This window comes from Gastrolobium bilobum, unplaced genomic scaffold (genome assembly GCF_033153095.1).
Source record: "Gastrolobium bilobum isolate Gb01-03AN ecotype WA unplaced genomic scaffold, APGP_CSIRO_Gbil_v1 utg9664, whole genome shotgun sequence".
In the NCBI taxonomy this organism is placed as follows: Eukaryota; Viridiplantae; Streptophyta; class Magnoliopsida; order Fabales; family Fabaceae; genus Gastrolobium; species Gastrolobium bilobum.
In genome coordinates, this window is record NW_026896200.1 from 133,521 (window position 1) to 152,567 (window position 19,047).

Here is a 19,047-nt window from a genome sequence, read left to right on the forward strand (position 1 = left end):
GTTTTGTACTTAAATTAATGCTACAAATTAAGACAGCTTAGAATGCTTTGGTTTAAGAACATTCAAACCCACATGGGGATTGTGAGGAATGAGCTGGATAAAGAGCTTGAAACTAATCATGAAACCATATTATCAAAAACTAATTATTTTTTTACTTTAGGGTCATAAAGGTGCCCTGCGAGGTATTCCCTTTCTTCTCCTTGAATTTGAGCAAGCTTGTGCTTGAGATTGACCAAGACAAGGACAAGGCGTGCTTTGGTATACTTGTTTGTGGATTCCTTCACGCAATTTTTCGTCTTCTTCCTTTGATGGCAATCTTCTCGCCATTCCTTCCTCCATTCTCCCTATTTCTTCGTCTTTCTTTGCGCTTAAGACAAAGCTCGCATTCCCATTCTTCTTTATCCCTACTACCTATTATTATTTATATACACACAATACAACATTGTTACAATTAAAAAAAAAAAAAAACGAAATAAGAAAAGAAACAAACTACTTCAAGTCTTCAATATGGCATTATATATACATATATTTGGTACAAAAACAAATAAATTAAAGTAAAAACAAAACTAACGCCTGGGAAATACAGCTTCAGCCTTATCAGCATTATCTCATGACTGATCCATGACTTCAATTAAATGAACAATTAGACATAATTATGCTTTTTACAGCATAATGACATTGGTTTGATAACCGATTATCATGAACAATGACACACTCTCTAATTGCTAATGAACAAAAAAAGTATTCCATGATCTGCCCCTATTTAATTTGTTCCTTTTTTTTAAAGTAAAACAAACAAAAAGGAACACAAATTAAGGAGAAAAAAGAAGATGATATTTTGAAGAAGAAAAAGGGGAGTTTAATGAAAGACCAACCTTGCATCCCAAAGAACAAAAACGAAAAGGGTCTAAGAGATTTCTTCTGCATATTTCACACAAATGGGTGTTGCTTTTACCACTACTAACTGCATTATTAGTCCTAGGCTGATTCTGAGGCCTCTCATTCAGGAAAAGAACTCTCGCACTGTTAATCACATATGTCTGAACCCCACTTATGTCCAAAACCTTCTGAATCTCTGCCACCCTCACAACATCATGATACGAAGACCTCCTTATCTGCATTGCACTTGCACACAAAAATATTCAATCCTCACAATTTCCTTAACTAATAACATTCAAAATTGCTCGAATCTAATCAATAAAATTGAATAAAATAAAAACACCCACTTGAATTACATGATGATCCTTATGCCAAGATTGTCTGCAATAAAAACAGAATGCTTGGTCTCCGCAATCGAGGCAGAACATGTTGCATTCGTTTCTGGGTGCGTTGTTGTGTACTTTGCACAAAGAGAAGAATGTGGTTGATAATAGTGGTTCCAGCCATGGAGGTGGCACCAACATTAATTCCTGATGAGAGACAAACACAAACCCAACAATTCTAAGAGGAAGAAAAGCAAAGATGTTGAACAAAGAAGGTATATATATATGTCTATACATTACCATCTATTATGTGGAGGTTTGATCATAAGCTATAAGTAACGGTTGGAGATTAATTATACCAGGAACTCAGGAACACAAGAGAGGGACAAGAGAGAACTTGAAAGAGTAACATAAGATTTATCAACAAAACAGTGAATGAAGTAAAGGACAAAGCGATTATATGTATATAAAAAAAAAAAAAGGTTCAAGTTATGGTTCAAATGAAAGGATGGTAGGTCAAGTTGATTTTGGATCGTTGGATTGGAGGAGACTATCAGGTGTGGATGTGTTTGTATTTGGAGGAGTTACGCTACAGCTGCCCCTTTTCAGAATTTTTTGGAATCTTCCTGGTTACTGCTAAATTACAGCACTATATTCATACACACAACTTTTGTTATATCATTTTTTTTTTGTTACATTCTTATATCATTTTTATACTGGCGAATGATGGATAAGTTTATGATTTATATAATGTGTTGTTTAGTTAACTTGTTAATAATCAATTATAAATAGTAATAAAACCGTGAATTGTTTGTGTGGTGACAATTGGTATATTTCACTTAAAGGGGAGAAAGTAGGGGCATTGACCAATTGCTACAATTTTCAATAGTATTCACTTGAATGCCACTTAATATAAAAAAATTTCTAAAGTTTGACGTCACCAAAGTCGCCGGTTACTATAGCGTCTTTTGTTTGGTCACTTGGCGTGTTTATTAAGGCCACAAAAATTGCTAGATAGTGTAGAGACTTTTGTAGTTAAAATGTCAATTTTTTTGTGCAACTTTCCTGACACGTGGCAGAGAGTGAACCGTAGTTTTTGAATAGTGTAGAGATTATAGTGCAATCAAAGTCTCTGGATAGTACAGATACTATAGTGCAACCTGGTAGACCACTATAGTCTTTATATTTTTTTGTCCTGGTTAATTTATCAAACGACACCCTATACCAGTTATTTTATTTAAAAAATTATAAGCAATTCCTAAATCTACATTTAAATTTATACGATGCTTTTAAACAAATCTAAATTTACAAAAAAAAATAAAATTGAGAAGAAGAATTTCAATGCTTCGAAGGATGATAAATAACCATCTCATCGTGTAAGATCAAAAGAATATTCGTTCTTTCTCAATATATTTCACACTTATATTAAGTGTGGCTTTATTCCACAATTGTACAGGAATATTTTAACTTTTGATTTCTGAAGTAGAATAAAGAGTGCACAAAATAGAAAAAATGGATCCTTTTTTTAATAATTGCTTAAATAATATTTATTAAAAAATGTTAGTAATAAATATTTAAGAAAGTTAATAAAAGTAGAATAACTATTGCTTAAATAAGTACACAATTTAATATTTTAATAAATCAATTTAGTAATAAATATTTTTTAAAAAAGTTAATTTATTAACACGTTAATATTTAAAAAAATTATTTAAGCAATTATTAAAAAAGATCAGAGCCATTTTTTCTATTTTGTGCGCTCTTTATTCTACTTCTGCAATCAAAAGTTGAGATTTCCTGTACAATTGTGTAATTAAGCCCACACTTAATATTATGAGTGTGAAATATATTGAGAAAGATTGAATATTTTTTTGATCTTACACAATGAGATGTTATTTATCATCCTTCGAAGCATTGAAATTCTCCTTCTCAATTTTTTTTTATATAAATTTAGATTTGTTTTAAAACATCGTATAAATTTAAATGAAGATTTAGGAATTGTATACAAAAATTTAAATAAAATAAAATTGGTATAGAGTGTTATTTGATAAATTAAGCAGGATAAAAAAGTGTGGAGGCTATAGTGGCCTGCCATGTTGAACTATAGTCTCTACACTATCCAGAAATTTTGGTTTACTCTCTGTCAAGTGTCAGAAAAGTTTCGTAAAAAAGGTGACACTTTGACCACAAAAGTCTCTACACTATATTTCCAAAAAAAAAAGTCTCTAAACTATCCAGTGACTTTTGTGGCCTACATAAACACGTCATGTGGCCAAATAAAAGACGCTATACTAACCAACAACTTCAGGTTAATAGTATTAAAAATTGTGGCAAGTGGGTCAATGTCCCGGAGGAAGTATCTCATTATAACAGTTATCAAAGAAGTAATGATATAGACTAAGACTCTACAGAGAATCAACGTGAATAATCTCCAATAAAAGCTAAGAGCAAAAGGGGATGGTGTCAAAGCCACGGTAGCTATGGTCTAATTTCTACAAAGTAATAGTTCTATTGATAATATATTGAAAGTTTCTCTTCAATAAAGGATATTTACAATGGGAAAGATTTCTCAATGATGGACGAGAGAATAAGTCATAAACATTTGGTCTTAGTGGGCCCACTGTATGTAAGGTAAATATACTCATTTGTAAGTGAGGTATGAGTTGTGTTAGGTGCATAGTAATAAGACTTTTTAAAATAAAAGTCCCACTTAAGATATGCAGTGGAATAATCCTTCAGATAGGTTTGGCAGAGGAGAAATTTTTTTGTGCCTAAGAATCATGATTTTCAAGAATATGGTAGAAAAGGGAAATTTCCAGAAATGTTATGGTAAACCAAAATATTACCGGGAATATTGGCTCAAGATTACTGATTATATATTTGATTGACTGTCAAATATTATTGGAAATATGAGTTGACTTTACAAAAATATCCTCGCCTCTGGGTGTCTAAATCATTAAACAACCCACTTGATTGCATCGTCGCAGATGTAACACTCCGTGTATACCCGAAATATTAACATTACATCGTATTAAGCTGCACTTAATTAAAAATACGGAATATCTTTTTCTTTTTCCAATTATGACGTCATTATACTTAGCCAAGTTGATTAATTAATCAATTTCATAAAATATCGCATGTATGTAAATTGCAAATAGACATCTAACTGAAATACCTCAATATATAAATAAAGTGCGTATCTAAATCACGGATCTACAACTCGTAGTCTTGTCCATAATCCTGATACTTTATTACAACTCCAAATAAAACAAGACATAAACAAGTCTATGTGTCATGGACAATCCCCTTGCTCACCAAATCAACAGCGTCTCAACAAGATAATCCAAAATCATAAATGAAGCTAAAAGCATAAAAGCAGCATGCATAATCAGCATCCAACAAGTCAGCATATAGTAACAACAATATCTAACTCAGCTCCGGCCTCCTGCCGCCTGAGGTCTCAACCCCAACATTACCTGAACCTGAAATAAGCATTCCCCAAACGTGGGGTAAGATCTCTACACAGAAATCTCAGTAAGACAAGGGGTCCTCAAGGATCTTCCACCCCAAGCTCACTTACATGTGCAATATAAGTTCTCAAAGCAGTAATTCAATATAAGTTCTCAAAACTATGCAGTGCAACAAATATTCATGACATGGGTGTCTAAACTATTCTACTGGCCAGAGAAATGCAGGAATACGTCTTTTACCTACAGATAGTACAAGGAACACCGCTTGCACCTCACCCACAACCTCACCATATTGTATGTACTACATACTCAGGCTTACCGTATAGGTGGAACACCACATGCATATCATAAAGGCACTAGCATATAACAGCTCAATAGCATTTCCAAAACATCAAAAGCATGTAACACAGCATGCATATACCATACCCCCCATGGGACATGGTGGAACCACAACATGGCTAAACCGAGGACACGAAAGCTTACCTTGTAAACTAACTATCCAAACCAAGAGTCCACACAAGCTCAAGGCCCATAAACAGCACAATCACAATCTGTCATACCATAATTAATCATCAATAATCATAGCACAGATTACACTAAGTGATTAAGTCTTTCTTACTCATTTTAACTCATTACATGCTATTTCTGCAGGAGGTATTCGAATACTTCACGAGTAGTATTCAAATACTCCAGCTCTCCAGAAAGTATTCGATTATTTTCATTTAAGTATTCGAATACTACCAAGTATCCTAATACTTTCCCCCCAGTATCCGAATGCCACAGTATCCGAATACCAAACCCCATTGTATTCGAATACTTTCTAGTATTCGAATACTTCTTCAAAGGTATCCGAATACTTTTCTTCCCAGAAAAGTATTTCAATACTCCTGCAAGGAGTATTCGACTACCAGATTAAAACTACCGATGCAAATATTTACCGTATACTCTAAGATTTTACTATGTTAAACTAGACATCTCAATCTTTCCAACTACATATCTTATGCCTCAATTGGAGTTGTATAACTCCAGTTATGATTTTTGCGAAGTTCCTACAATAAGCTGAATTTCCAGCAATAGGGTCTCGATTTGAAACATAAACTTAGAGAAATAAACTTATCCAATGGATCTGAAACTTTACAAGGTTGTAGCCCTATGTGTTAGCTTCACATAGGTCCAAACCTCACTCAATTTAGAGCTCTGAAGCTCAAGATATTGCAATTTTACTAAACTAGGTCGCTGTTGTCTCGCGAAGTATTCGATTACTGCATTTTCCCATAAAAGTATTCGAATACTGCCCGAAAAGTATTCGAATACTTATTCGACAGAATGCAGAAAACTGAGTTTTAAAGGTAAAATCGACCTCCAATGATCCAAACTCGATTTGGAGTCCAAGAACTCCTTAAACAGATGTTTATTAACATGCTATGAACCCAGAAACACATTCCTTTTTATCAAATGGTTCAAGTTACGATTTTTAATTGCTTAAACAAGCTTAAAACATCAAAATGCACAAAAGATGATCATGCATACCTTCCAAGGCTCAAAACTCCGAAAATGAGACACAAATGGAGCACTCTACACAGCACCAAAGTTCAGACTAAAGCAAGACACGAAAATGGCACACCAAGCTTGGTCCTTTAAGCCAAAAGATCACTTCTTGGCACCACAAAATGTCATAACAAGGTCTCTCCCTCACAACTCAGCAACACAACCTCCAAACACTCCCAACCAACAGCAAGTAAAATCCAGAAAAGCTTCTCAACTCACCACCAAGGCTACCTCACACAATACACAAGTGTTTAAGTGGCATCAACAATGAGAAAGGCGACACCTTTGGCTCACAAGAGGGTAGGGAGTGAAGGTGACACAAGAAAAATACAAGGCTGAAGAAGAGCTCAGAAAACAACTCACGTAGCATCCAAATTATGGCCTAGGCTTTTGTGCAAAGTGAGTATTTATAGCTTGCTTAAAATAATAACACAATATTAGCAAAAATAGTTACGCTTAGCATTTTAATCCCAAACTTAGGATTCTGAACCTACTCATTTTTCTAAGATTTATCATATTTTTATTTTATTTTTCGGAGCACCTTTCCGGTACGCGCTTTTTCATAGCCACTATCAGTTCTGGCACCAGTTCTCATTATTTTAACTTGAAACTTGAAATCACAGTCCTACATATAATTCTAGGAATATACATGCACTTATTATAATTTTCTGGGATACTTTATCGGTACGCATTTATACCGACTAGCAAAACAGGTATCTGCACTTTTCGTCAGAAAAGCGACTTTCAGCATTCTCACTCACTTACTATAATTATTAAAGCATCATAATAATTATTAGGGTCAATTATAGAATTATCTCATAATTATCTAATTAATTTCCTTAATTAGCGGTGCGGGTCCTTACATTCACCCCACATTTTTAGGATTGTGTCCTCAAAATCAGAAACATATATGTCACGAAGCGCGGGATACTGTCGGAGAAGCTCGTCCTCTCGCTTCCAGAATTACTCTTCAGGAATTCTTCCCGTTCAACGTACTCTGACCATCGAAATGATCTCGCTCCTCAGTTGCTTCTCGCCATGATCGAGAAACTTGAGTGGTTCGACGGGAGTTTTCAAGTTCTCCCGAACCTCCACAACATCTGGTTGCACCACGTGCGAAGGATCCGCTACAAACTTGCGAAGTGGAGACACGTGAAACGCGTCTTGGGTGCTGTCCAAGTTCGAAGGCAAGGCAAACCGGTAGGAAACATATCCTACTCTACCACATAACTGGTAAGGCCAAAGAATCGCGGGCTCAGTTTCCTCACTCCAAGTGCCCGAACAACACCGGTGACATTGAAAGTTTCACAAACACGTGTTCACCCTTACTGAACTCCAGAGAACGATGCTCAACATCAACGTAGTTCTCATGATGACTTTGCGTCTGCATCAGCTTTCCTCCGATCATCTGACTCGACAGATGGAAAATCGGACAAGGTCCAATCCAAACAACTCTTTTTATCTCCAACCTCAGACCAACAGGTAGCAGTTCTACACCTCCTACCAAACAGCGCCTCGTAGGGTCCCCTGCCCAGGCTAGCAAGGAACACACAAACACAAAACTCTACCAATGCCAGGTACCTATCCCATGCGGGGCCCTGCTCCAAGGTGCACGCCCTCGACATGTCCTCTAAAATCTGGAGGATCCGCTCAGTCTGTCCCACAGTCTGAGGGTGATAGGTTGTACTTAATCTCAACTGAGTTTCAAAAGCTCTCAGCAGCGCCTCCCCGAACCGGGATGTGAACTTCGGGTCCCTAACACAGATGATACTCTCGGGCACCCCGTGAAGACTCACGATCTCACGAACGACAGTCTGGCCAACTGCTTTGACGAGATGCTCACCTTTACTGGAAGAAAGTGGGCAGACTTTGAAAATCTGTCCACAATGACCCAAAAGATTCATTAACAGCCTGGGTCTTAGGCCAACCCATCACGAAGTTCATGGAAATGCTCTCCTATTTCCACTCTGGAATCTCAAGAGGCTGAAGTTTACCAACGGCTTCTGGTGTTCAATCTTCACTTTCTGACAAATCAAACACTTGGACACATACACCGCTATGTCCTTCTTCATTCCTGGCCACCAGAAATTCCCTTTCAGGTCTTGATACATCTTTGTAGCACCAGGGGGAACAGTAAACTGTCCTTTATGGCCCTCTGCCATAACCTCTTCGGTCAAAGGACCTCAAGGAATCACATCCGCTCCTTAAACGACAGAAGTCCATCCTCATTCCAAGATACACCGTCTTGGTTCTTCACGAAGTCGAGGTACTCTCTTTGCACATGCGCCTCTAGGATCTTCTCCATAAGCTCAAACTCAACTTTCAAAGTCTCAAATTCGAGAAGTGCACCCTCAAACAAGAGGTCACCGTCAGAACTCGAAGTTTCACAATGACGTCACGACGTCATCCAATTCTCTGGGATCATCAGTCATTCCCTCAGTAGAGGTGACCTACCCCACAAACTCTAATCTACACAATATTCGAGTGAGTTGGGTCCTATTCCATGACTCTAACTTCAACAAGACTAGCAATTTAAAAAAATCAATATCCTTAAAAATAAATTCATATTCATTTCAAAGTACAAAATCATAATCATGTTCAATTCCACCAATACATGTTAGTTAACCAAATCATTTACATAGTAACGTACCTTAGTTCACGTACACCTGCAAATTTTTTAATTTCAATAACATAATAGCTCAAAACTCTATGTAACGGTATACCTCAATCTCCATGGTATCTGCAAAGTCGAGAGTTAGTCAAAGGTGAAATAACATTGACATATTACCACAGTTCATTGTACTCTCTTCATGCTTAACACTACCCCTGGTGTTAACATGCCAACTACTTATGAAGCATAACAAAATCAACATAAAATCCTAGAGTCATGGAGACCACTCAACTCACAAGCTACTTGTACATGCACTGCCTCGCATATACAAGATCACACGTGGCCTTGCCACAACTTCAAAGTGTTACACACTCAGTTTCCCTGGAGAGGATTTCACATCCTCAAACAGAGCACCATCACGCTTAAGTAATGGCGTAAGGCATCTTACCTTACAACAAAAATTACCGGTGCTTCCAAGGAGACACGCTCGGTCGAAGAAGTCTTTCGCCGAAAGACCCTTAGAACACTACCTCAACTCTGCCAACTCATGGTGGCGACATCCGGTATGGAGCTAATGCAATAGGCCCACACCAGGCAACGATTCAATGGAGAACGTTATCTCCCTCTGTGGTGGACACTCAGGAATCTCCTCAGGAACACCTCGAGGAATTCCCTCATGCCAGTGAGATCTTCCAGTGTCTCACTCACCAAACCTCTCAATCGTGACATAATCAATGTCTCTGCTCACCTGGCTCTCCTAGCCCGCAGCAATGAAATAGGCGAGGAACTGGCTGTGGAATCATACGGAGACATCATCACTCACTAAGCACAACAAACAAACAGTCAATCATCGCACAACAATTGGACAATCCATCCATGCCAAGGATGACTTCCAAAATTTAGCCATCGGTAATCCTGCTTGATCTACAGAGAACTCACGGCCATCCCACTGAAACATGACATCTCGATGTACAGTGGTAGAAACACACTTTTCTCCGGTAGCGGTAATCAACAACGACAGTGCAGAAAACACAATCATGGGCAACTCAAGCCCCAAAGCAATCGAGGTTGCAACAAAAGAATGCGTAGCCCCGGAAGCAAAATACATCAACTGATGAATCACCAAGAGACACCGTACCTCTGACAAGGTTCAGAGCTCTATCCGACTGCTGACGATCCAAGGAGTAAACACGCCCAGGAGCAGGTGGCACTGCTGGTGTCGAAGTAGGTGGAAGGGGAACCATCAGTAACGGAACTGCCTGAACCGCTACAACCCTCGCTGTCGACGACGGAAAGTCTCTAACATAGTGGCCCTCCTGGCCACACTGGAAACAAAAAGTCTGACCGGTAGCACACGGTCCCAGATGACCCTCTCCACATCCTGTACATTTCGGGATAGTCAACGATCCAGTAAGGTGGCCTGCTAGAGTAGTAGACCTCTTGAATTTGTTGCACAATTGTTTGACCTGAAGCTGCTTCCCTTTACCTTTGCCTCTAAACTTCCTGTCCCTCCAGGAAATGGAACTGTTGTTTCCCTTAACCTCAGATCTCTTGACTTTCCTTGCCTCGTGGTTCACGCGAAACTTCTCGAGATCACTGTCCTGCTGAAAGCAAGTATCGAAGTCTTTGGATGTCGATCCAGCTATCCTCTCCCTGCAACATACTAAAACCTTTTGTATTCCTGCAACTTGCTTCTCCACGGTAGTGCGCCTGTTGATAAGGCGATCAGGCTTGCCACATCTGAAACATACATTTTGTCCTTGCTAGCAAGTACCCTCATGATTTTTTCCTTACGGGATGCACTTAAACAGCGAGGATTCATTCCCAACAAACGTCCCTGTAGCTCCACTCCCACACCGATGAGGGGATGGAGGTGGTGGCAGCGGAGGATGTTAGCCGTCATGACAACCAATCATGAACTCTTCCAATACGACCCGAAGCAAGGTCATATACGCCAGTCGATTCGCCTCCAAAACATCCTCAATGGCTTTCCGATTCGCCTCGCGAATGGCGTCCATTATCGCCAGGGTGGCCAATCTAGCGGCCTCCTGATCGGCTAGTCTAGCTGCCTGCATCTCAGCCAATGCAGTCAGGACCGGGTCGGGTTGACCCTCAGTGGCCTCACGGTTTCTCCCAAGCATTATCATGACTCTGCACAAGTTACACAAAGAATGAGTTGATCATGCCCACGCGATGTGATCACATATGCATCATCATAATAAAACCTAACAAATAGAACACACGAGACAGATACACTAAACATCCTAATCCTTGCAATACATACAGGTTTTTCCATCGAACCGTTGCTCTGATGCCATAAAATGTAACACCCCGTGTATTCCCGGAATATTAACATTACATCGTATTAAACTGCGCTTAATTAAAAATGCGGAATATCTTTTTCTTTTTCCAATTATGACGTCATTATACTTAGCCAAGTTGATTACTTAATCAATTTCATAAAATATCGCCTGTATGTAAATTGCAAATAGACATCTAACTGAAATACCTCAATACATAAATAAAGTGCGTATCTAAATCACGGATCTACAACTCGTAGTCCGGACCATAATCCTGATACATTATTACAACTCCAAATAAAACAAGACATAAACAAGTCTATATGTCATGGACAATCCCCATGCTTACCAAATCAACAGCGTCTCAACAAGATAGTCCAAAATCATAAATGAAGCTAAAAGCATAAAAGCAGCATGCATAATCAGCATCCAACAAGTCAGCATATAGTAACAACAATATCTAACTCAGCTCCGGCCTCCTGCCGCCTGAGGTCTTAACCCCAACATTACCTGAACCTGAAATAAGCATTCCCCAAACGTGGGGTAAGATCTCTACACAGAAATCTCAGTAAGACAAGGGGTCCTCAAGGATCTTCCACTCCAAGCTCACTTACATGTGCAATATAAGTTCTCAAAGCAGTAATTCAATATAAGTTCTCAAAACTATGCAGTGCAACAGATATTCATGACATGGGTGTCTAAACTATTCTACTGGCCAGAGAAATGCCGGAATACGTCTATTACCTACAGATAGTACAAGGAACACCGCTTGCACCTCACCCACAGCCTCACCATATTGTATGTACTACATACTCAGGCTTACCGTATAGGTGGAACACCACATGCATATCATAAAGGCACTAGCATATAACAGCTCAATAGCATTTCCAAAATATCAAAAGCATGTAACACAGCATGCATATACCATACCCCCATGGGACATGGTGGAACCACAACATGGCTAAACCGAGGACACAAAAGCTTACCTTGTAAACTAGCTATCCAAACCAAGAGTCCACACAAGCTCAAGGTTCACAAACAGCACAATCACAATCTGCCATACCATAATTAATCATCAATAATCATAACACAGATTACACTAAGTGATTAAGTCTTTCTTACTCATTTTGACTCATTACATGCTATTTCTGCAGGAGGTATTCGAATACTCCAGCTCTCCAGAAAGTATTCGATTACTTTCATTTAAGTATTCTAATACTACCAAGTATCCGAATACTTTCCCCCCAGTATCTGAATACCACAGTATCCGAATACCAAACCCCACTGTATTCGAATACTTCTTCAAAGGTATCCGAATACTTTTCTTCCCAGAAAAGTATTCCAATACTCCCGCAAGGAGTATTCGACTACCAGATTAAAACTACCAAAGCAAATATTTACCGTATACTCTAAGATTTTACTATGTTAAACTAGACATCTCAAGCTTTCCAACGACATATCTTATGCCTCAATCGGAGTTGTATAACTCCGGTTATGATTTTTTCAAAGTTCCTACAACAAGCTGAATTTCCAACAATAGGGTCTCGACTTGAAACATAAACTGAGAGCAATACACTTATCCAATGGATCTGAAAATTTACAGGTTTGTAGCCCTATGTGTTAGATTCACATAGGTCCAAACCTCACTCAATTTAGAGCTCTGAAGCTTAAGATATTGCAATTTTACTAAACTAGGTCGTTGTTGTCTCGCGAAGTATTCGATTACTGCATTTTCCCAGAAAAGTATTCGAATACTTCTTCGACAGAATGCAGAAAACTGAGTTTTAAAGGTAAAATCGACCTCCAATGATCCAAACTCGATTTGGAGTCCAAGAACTCCTTAAACAGATGTTTATTAACATGCTATGAACCCAGAAACACATTCCTTTAATCAAATGGTTCAAGTTACGATTTTTAATTGCTTAAACAAGCTTAAAACATCAAAATGAACAAAAGATGATCATGCATACCTTCCAAGGCTCAAAACTCCGAAAATGAGACACAAATGGAGCACTCTACACAGCACCAAAGTTCAGACTAAAGCAAGACACGAAAATGGCACACCAAGCTTGGTCCTTTAAGCCAAAAGATCACATCTTGGCACCACAAAATGCCATGACAAGGTCTCTCCCTCACAACTCAGCAACACAACCTCCAAACACTCCCAACCAACAGCAAGTAAAATTCAGAAAAGCTTCTCAACTCACCACCAAGGCTACCTCACACAATACACTAAGTGTTTAAGTGGCATCAACAATGAGAAAGGTGACACATTTGGCTCACAAGAGGGTAGGGAGTGAAGGTGACACAAGGAAAACACAAGGTTGAAGAAGAGCTTAGAAAACAACTCACGTAGCAGCCAAATTATGGCCTAGGGTTTTGTGCAAAGTGAATATTTATAGCTTGCTTAAAATATAACACAATATTAGCAAAAATAGCTACGCTTAGCATTTTAATCCCAAACTTAGGATTCTGAACCTACTCATTTTTCTAATATTTATCATATTTTTATTTTATTTTTCGGAGCACCTTTCCGGTACGCGCTTTTCCATAGCCACTATCAGTTCTGGCACCAGTTCTCATTATTTTAACTTGAAACTTGAAGTCACAGTCCTACATATAATTCTAGGAATATACATGCACTTATTATAATTTTATGGGATACTTTAAAGATACGCATTTATACCGACTAGCAAACCGGTATCTGCACTTTTCGTCAGAAAAGCGACTTTCAGCATTCTTACTCCCTTACTATAATTATTAAAGCCTCATAATAATTATTAGGATCAATTATAGAATTATCTCGTAAGTATCTAATTAATTTCCTCAATTAGCGGTGCGGGTCCTTACAACAGACTTTATGATTCCCTGGATTACTTAAGATCCCAACACACCCCATACTTCATTTAGGTTCGTTCGTGATTCCTGAATTTTCTCACCATATTTGGTGGGATCGATAGGCTCTGGCTCGTGGTCGGATAAGAATATCCCACGTCACTATTTATACAATAAGTCGCTAACAGTTTCCTAAGTCACTAACAATTTTCTAGGTAACTAATAATTTTCTAAGTCACTAACAATTTCTTAGGTTACTAGTATAACATATCTATTATTGTAATTCAATAATGTAGAAAGTAGATATTAAGACTTATTTGACTGACAAAGTATAAGAGTGGTCACGCCCATTTTGGGCGTGACTGAGTACAATAAATTCGTAAATTGGTTCCAAAATGCGATGTTTTCATAACTTTTATTTAAATAATAATATTTTAATTTTTTTTGCCTTCAATAAGTAGTTAATAATAATAATTTGAATAATAAAAAAAAAACAAAAACCAAAGTAGGGGATTTCCTTTATAATTTTGTGTGTGTACGCACACATTAGCATATTGATCGGTATTATGAGAATAATTTTGGTGATCCGGGATCATCATTAACTCAGTACCCCGGATCAATCAAAATCAGACAATTACTGAAGAGAGGGGAGAGAGGAGAAATAAAACAAAAATTATCCAAGTGTCACCCTTTGGATGGAAGGACCACATGGGACCTAGAGCACCAAATTTTTTTTCCATTATTACTTGTTTGCTAATTCTATTTTTTAATAATTATATTAATCGGTGTTTTAAGTGATTATATTTTATCCTTTTAAGATGTATTTAAAGTTGTATCTTTTTAAATAATTAAATAATTAATTAATTAATTTAAATTTGAAACGATAAAAAATGGATGCTAATATATATATATATATATATATATATATATATATATATATATGGCTTATCGTTTCTCAAGATGCTTGAGATAATTTTATCTTCTGCTACTAAATCATAACCATACAAAGATGGATCAATAGTGATAAACAGTGGCGGAGCCGGACTCCAATTTGAGCTCGGGCCAAAAAATTATATGTATATTTATTTTTTTAATTTTAATTAATTCATATCATAACATATTTAAATTATATTAAATACAAAACACCTGAGCAGTCAGCACTAAGAAGAGTTATAATTTTATTAAATATTTTTAATTTTACTACAAATATTTTATTTTTTTATACAAGTGGAAATTGAATACATAATCTAGCACAACTTATCCAAATCTTACACCAAAAATATTTTAAATTTTAGATAGGGTCAAATTACAAATTGTAGCCTGGGCCAAATTACAATTTCAATCCAAGCCAAATTATAATTAATTATATAATTATATATAAAAAGTATAATTTATTAAAATTTAGCCCGGGCCAAGGCCACACCTAGATCATATGTGGCTCCGCCACTGGTGATAAAGGAAGAGAGAGAAAAAGGGAATCATAACCATTTAAAGGTGAATCAATTAATATAAGAAAATAAATAAACAAAACGACGTAGTTTTAGGGTGGTCGAAGATAAACTTATCTTAAGTTGCCGGAGAAATATTTTTCCCATATATATATATATATATATATATATATATATATATATATATATATATATATATATATATAAGGATAACATCAACTTACACGGGTGTAAGAATAATAACTCAAATCCTTTTTTTGTGGTAAATATAACTCTTTACCGTTCATTTTCGTGCATTTGACGGTTGAAATTTATTGGAAATTAATAATTAATTAATGAGTGAGACACAAAAATCTCAACCATTAGATGCACATAAATCAACGATTAAGATCTAGTGTAAGACTTATTATTCTTATACGGTGTAAGATGATCTAGTGTAAGAGCATGTTTGGTGTATAGTATAGGATAAGGCCTGATAGTATAAGGCCTTATAGTATAAAACCTGATTAAATTTTAATACTATTCAGCGTTTGGTATGGTATTGTATAAGATAATATCATCTAATATTTTAAAAATTAATATATTAAAAAAGTTATCTTAATATTGAAATGATATATTAGTTCTTGAGAATTGTACTTGTAAGCAATATTAATACATCACCCCCTTTGTATGGTTATGATTTTCCGCATTTAATGCTTTCAAGTATATATATAACGAGTATTTGATTGTTGCACGTACAGCAGCTGCAGAAATGTAAATATATATATATATATATATATATATATATATATATATATATAGAGAGAGAGAGAGAGAGATAGAGAGAGAGAGAGAGAGAAATAATACTCTTATGTGATAGGAAAATGAAACTCTCACCTACACTCACATCCATAATAGAGTTAATTTGATTTTTCTTTTTTTTCTTCTCTTCTAATGGGTCCCACCTTTTGATTGAGTGTGTAGGAATAATTTTCTATCTTACGTGGCTTGAGATAAATACTGCCCATATATATATATATATATATATTAGCATTTTGATTAGCATTTCTTTAGAATTCAGAAATCCCTCGATGACTAAGATGGATTGGGCCCAAAAGGCTCAAAATAATAACTGCTTCAGGAATCATAATGTAGTGTGGCCCTGCAATGCGTAGGTCATAAATTAAAGTGCATCCACTACACTCCCGAAACATGGTCAGATACAAGTTACAATTTTTAAAGATTCTTCTTCTAAAACTGGGCATGGTCTCCGCAGGCCCCCAAACCTAACAAGCCCATTTCAAGAGCTTGGTGTGAAAAGTGAAATTGTGTGCGTATGTGATTTGTTGGTGAATGTGTGAGTAGGAGGGTCTAGCAGGGTCCCCAATAGATTAACAATGAGGTTTAGCTTAAGGTTATTTATGAAAGACAGCTCAAGTAGGTGGTCCTAAAGACTCTTGCTATGACAAATAAAATAAAGAAGAAAAAAGGATAAAGACTGCTAATTGATGACCAACAGATGCTGATACTTCTAACATGATTTCATATATATTCTTAACTGAGGCACATGTGTTCCCATTTTTGTGTCCCTTTGTATACTTTGACAACGACCCTGTAGCCTGTACCATAAAACCCATCTCATCCATTTAGCCATTTTAAATCATAGGTTGATAGACTTCGGCAAGAATTATGTTTAGAATGAAGTGATAAAATCAAAATTTGGAATGAATGGGTTAAGTATGAAACATATAATAAAGGACTCGTAAACATAATACCTTAAGATTTTTGATTGATATATGATATGTATTTATTTAACGTGGGTTTGTCGCTCAAATCCATTAATACATGGATAGAAATATCTCCTATATTAGGCTCTCCTTGGCCACAACCTACAAATTATGTATCCGTAACAATATTATATATTACATAGAATGGCACCAAGCTACCAATAATTAGGTAAGGCTAAAAAAATTGGGGTCACATGTCTTAATAATCGTCAATTTCCGATGGTGAAATTTTGGACAGTTTCTATTTAAAAAATATATAGATACAAAACATTTTGGACAGTTTTGATATTCATAGCTGTCATCACCTATGCAAGAGCAAAATGAAAGGAGATTTTTCTTCGTGCCATTGTGATTATCATCCACAAAAATTTTGTTGACCACATCACTTGGAAAAAAAACTTCAATGCACCATGAACTCCGAATTTGATCTTCTCTTTTATTAAAAAATTTTCTTTTAACATATTTTTTATATTTCTCTTTTTAGCTTACATTTTGTTTTCTTTTTAATAAAAAAAGCATCGAATTTGGTGCTCCCGGTGCATTGAAGTTTTTTTTTTTTTTTTGTGAAAACATCCTAATTATTTATTTGAGGTGAATTAGAATCTCCTGGTATTTTCACTGGTTCGATTCTTTGAGCTGTCTATGGGACTAATTCAGAGTTCAGATGCAAGTTCAAGGATTACGGTACTTATGCCCCTCTTCAAATGGTGTTGGTGAGATTTGAACCGAGGTCCTCTCTCACTACTCAGTCCTCATACTACCAACTGAGCCACTACACTTGGGGTTGGATTGAAGTTTTTTTTCCATCACTTGTTAACACACACAAGCAGCCAGTTAAAAAGCACAAAATAATTAACGCACAAAGCAAAGTGACGCACCCACCTTGTTCTACTTTCAACGTACAACCAATTTTTTTGTCTTGCTTTTAAGACTTCAATTTTGTAGCCGTTATGATTAGAAAAAAAATTATTGAAGTTAATCATGGTTGCTGATTTGGCGAGGGTCACCACCCACCTTGATTATAATGATTAATAATCTTCCTTTCACACAAGTAGCTGTCTGGTAATCATAATGCATCCTCTGTTGGCCATTAACCAAAATCTCAAGAAAAAGGCATAAAATGGCAGCCATAATACAATTCTGGAAACAAATTCATGAAGAAATGAGATTCGTATTTGGTTCCCTATAATAATACTAGCCTCAAAGGGAAAAAGCCAAAAAGGCAACATTGCAATTTTATTTTATTTTATTTTGCGTTTTCTGTGTGTTTTTGGGCGCAATGCCCTCCTATAATACTTGTAAAAAAAAAAAAAAAAAACAACAACAACAACACTGTTTTAAACAGATAGCCAAAAACTAATTGATGGATACTCTTTTATTTTAATGTTAAGGAAAAGTTGGTTGTTATTTTAGAGACACAATTTGTTTTGATATTTTTTTATATTTCCTTTTTTTACCATACTATCTCTTTCTCTCTTATCCTAATTTATGAAGGAGAGAGAATATTAAAAATCATCAAATATGCACTGAAATATAGTAGTGTTACTTAAAATAACACAAAGTTATATTCTTTAAAATGATAAATATTTTTTCCTTAAAAAATTATTACTTTAAAATTTTTAGTTTATTATTAATTATGGTATTTTAAAAAATTATGTAGTTATTAATTTTAAAATTTATTTTTGTTTCATAATATTTTTTATTAAATAAAATAAGAAATAACATTAATGAAACTTATAGTTTTTTGATTTTTTTTAATAAAAAGAACTTATCTATATTACTATTAAAAATACTTTATAGTAAAAAAAGTATTTTTTTTCTCTTTAAAAAACACACAAAAAAAAAGAACGTAAATAATTAGAATCATTTT

At 36.0% G+C, this 19,047-nt stretch overlaps 1 protein-coding gene across 1 annotated transcript; it reads right to left on the reverse strand.

Annotated features, from left to right (window-relative positions):
* Window positions 1–162: 162 nt before the first annotated feature.
* On the reverse strand, window positions 163–10,846 carry LOC133298223 (uncharacterized). Its single transcript, XM_061497478.1, has 6 exons — window positions 10,782–10,846; window positions 10,003–10,568; window positions 8,941–8,957; window positions 1,227–1,409; window positions 876–1,115; window positions 163–411 (listed from the first exon to the last, which is right to left on the reverse strand). Exons 1-6 carry the CDS (start codon window positions 10,844–10,846, stop codon window positions 163–165), a joined length of 1,320 nt encoding a protein of 439 aa, XP_061353462.1.
* Between the last annotated feature and the right edge of the window lie 8,201 nt (window positions 10,847–19,047).

Coding starts and splice junctions, on each gene's coding strand:
- LOC133298223 (XM_061497478.1), bottom strand. CDS start 10,846: ATGGACGCCATTCGCGAGGCGAATCGGAAAGCCATTGAGGATGTTTTG. Junction 1,116..1,226: donor AGGATCATCATGTAATTCAA/GTGGGTGTTTTT, acceptor AGTGCAATGCAG/ATAAGGAGGTCTTCGTATCA. Junction 412..875: donor TTTGTTCTTTGGGATGCAAG/GTTGGTCTTTCA, acceptor AAATAATAATAG/GTAGTAGGGATAAAGAAGAA.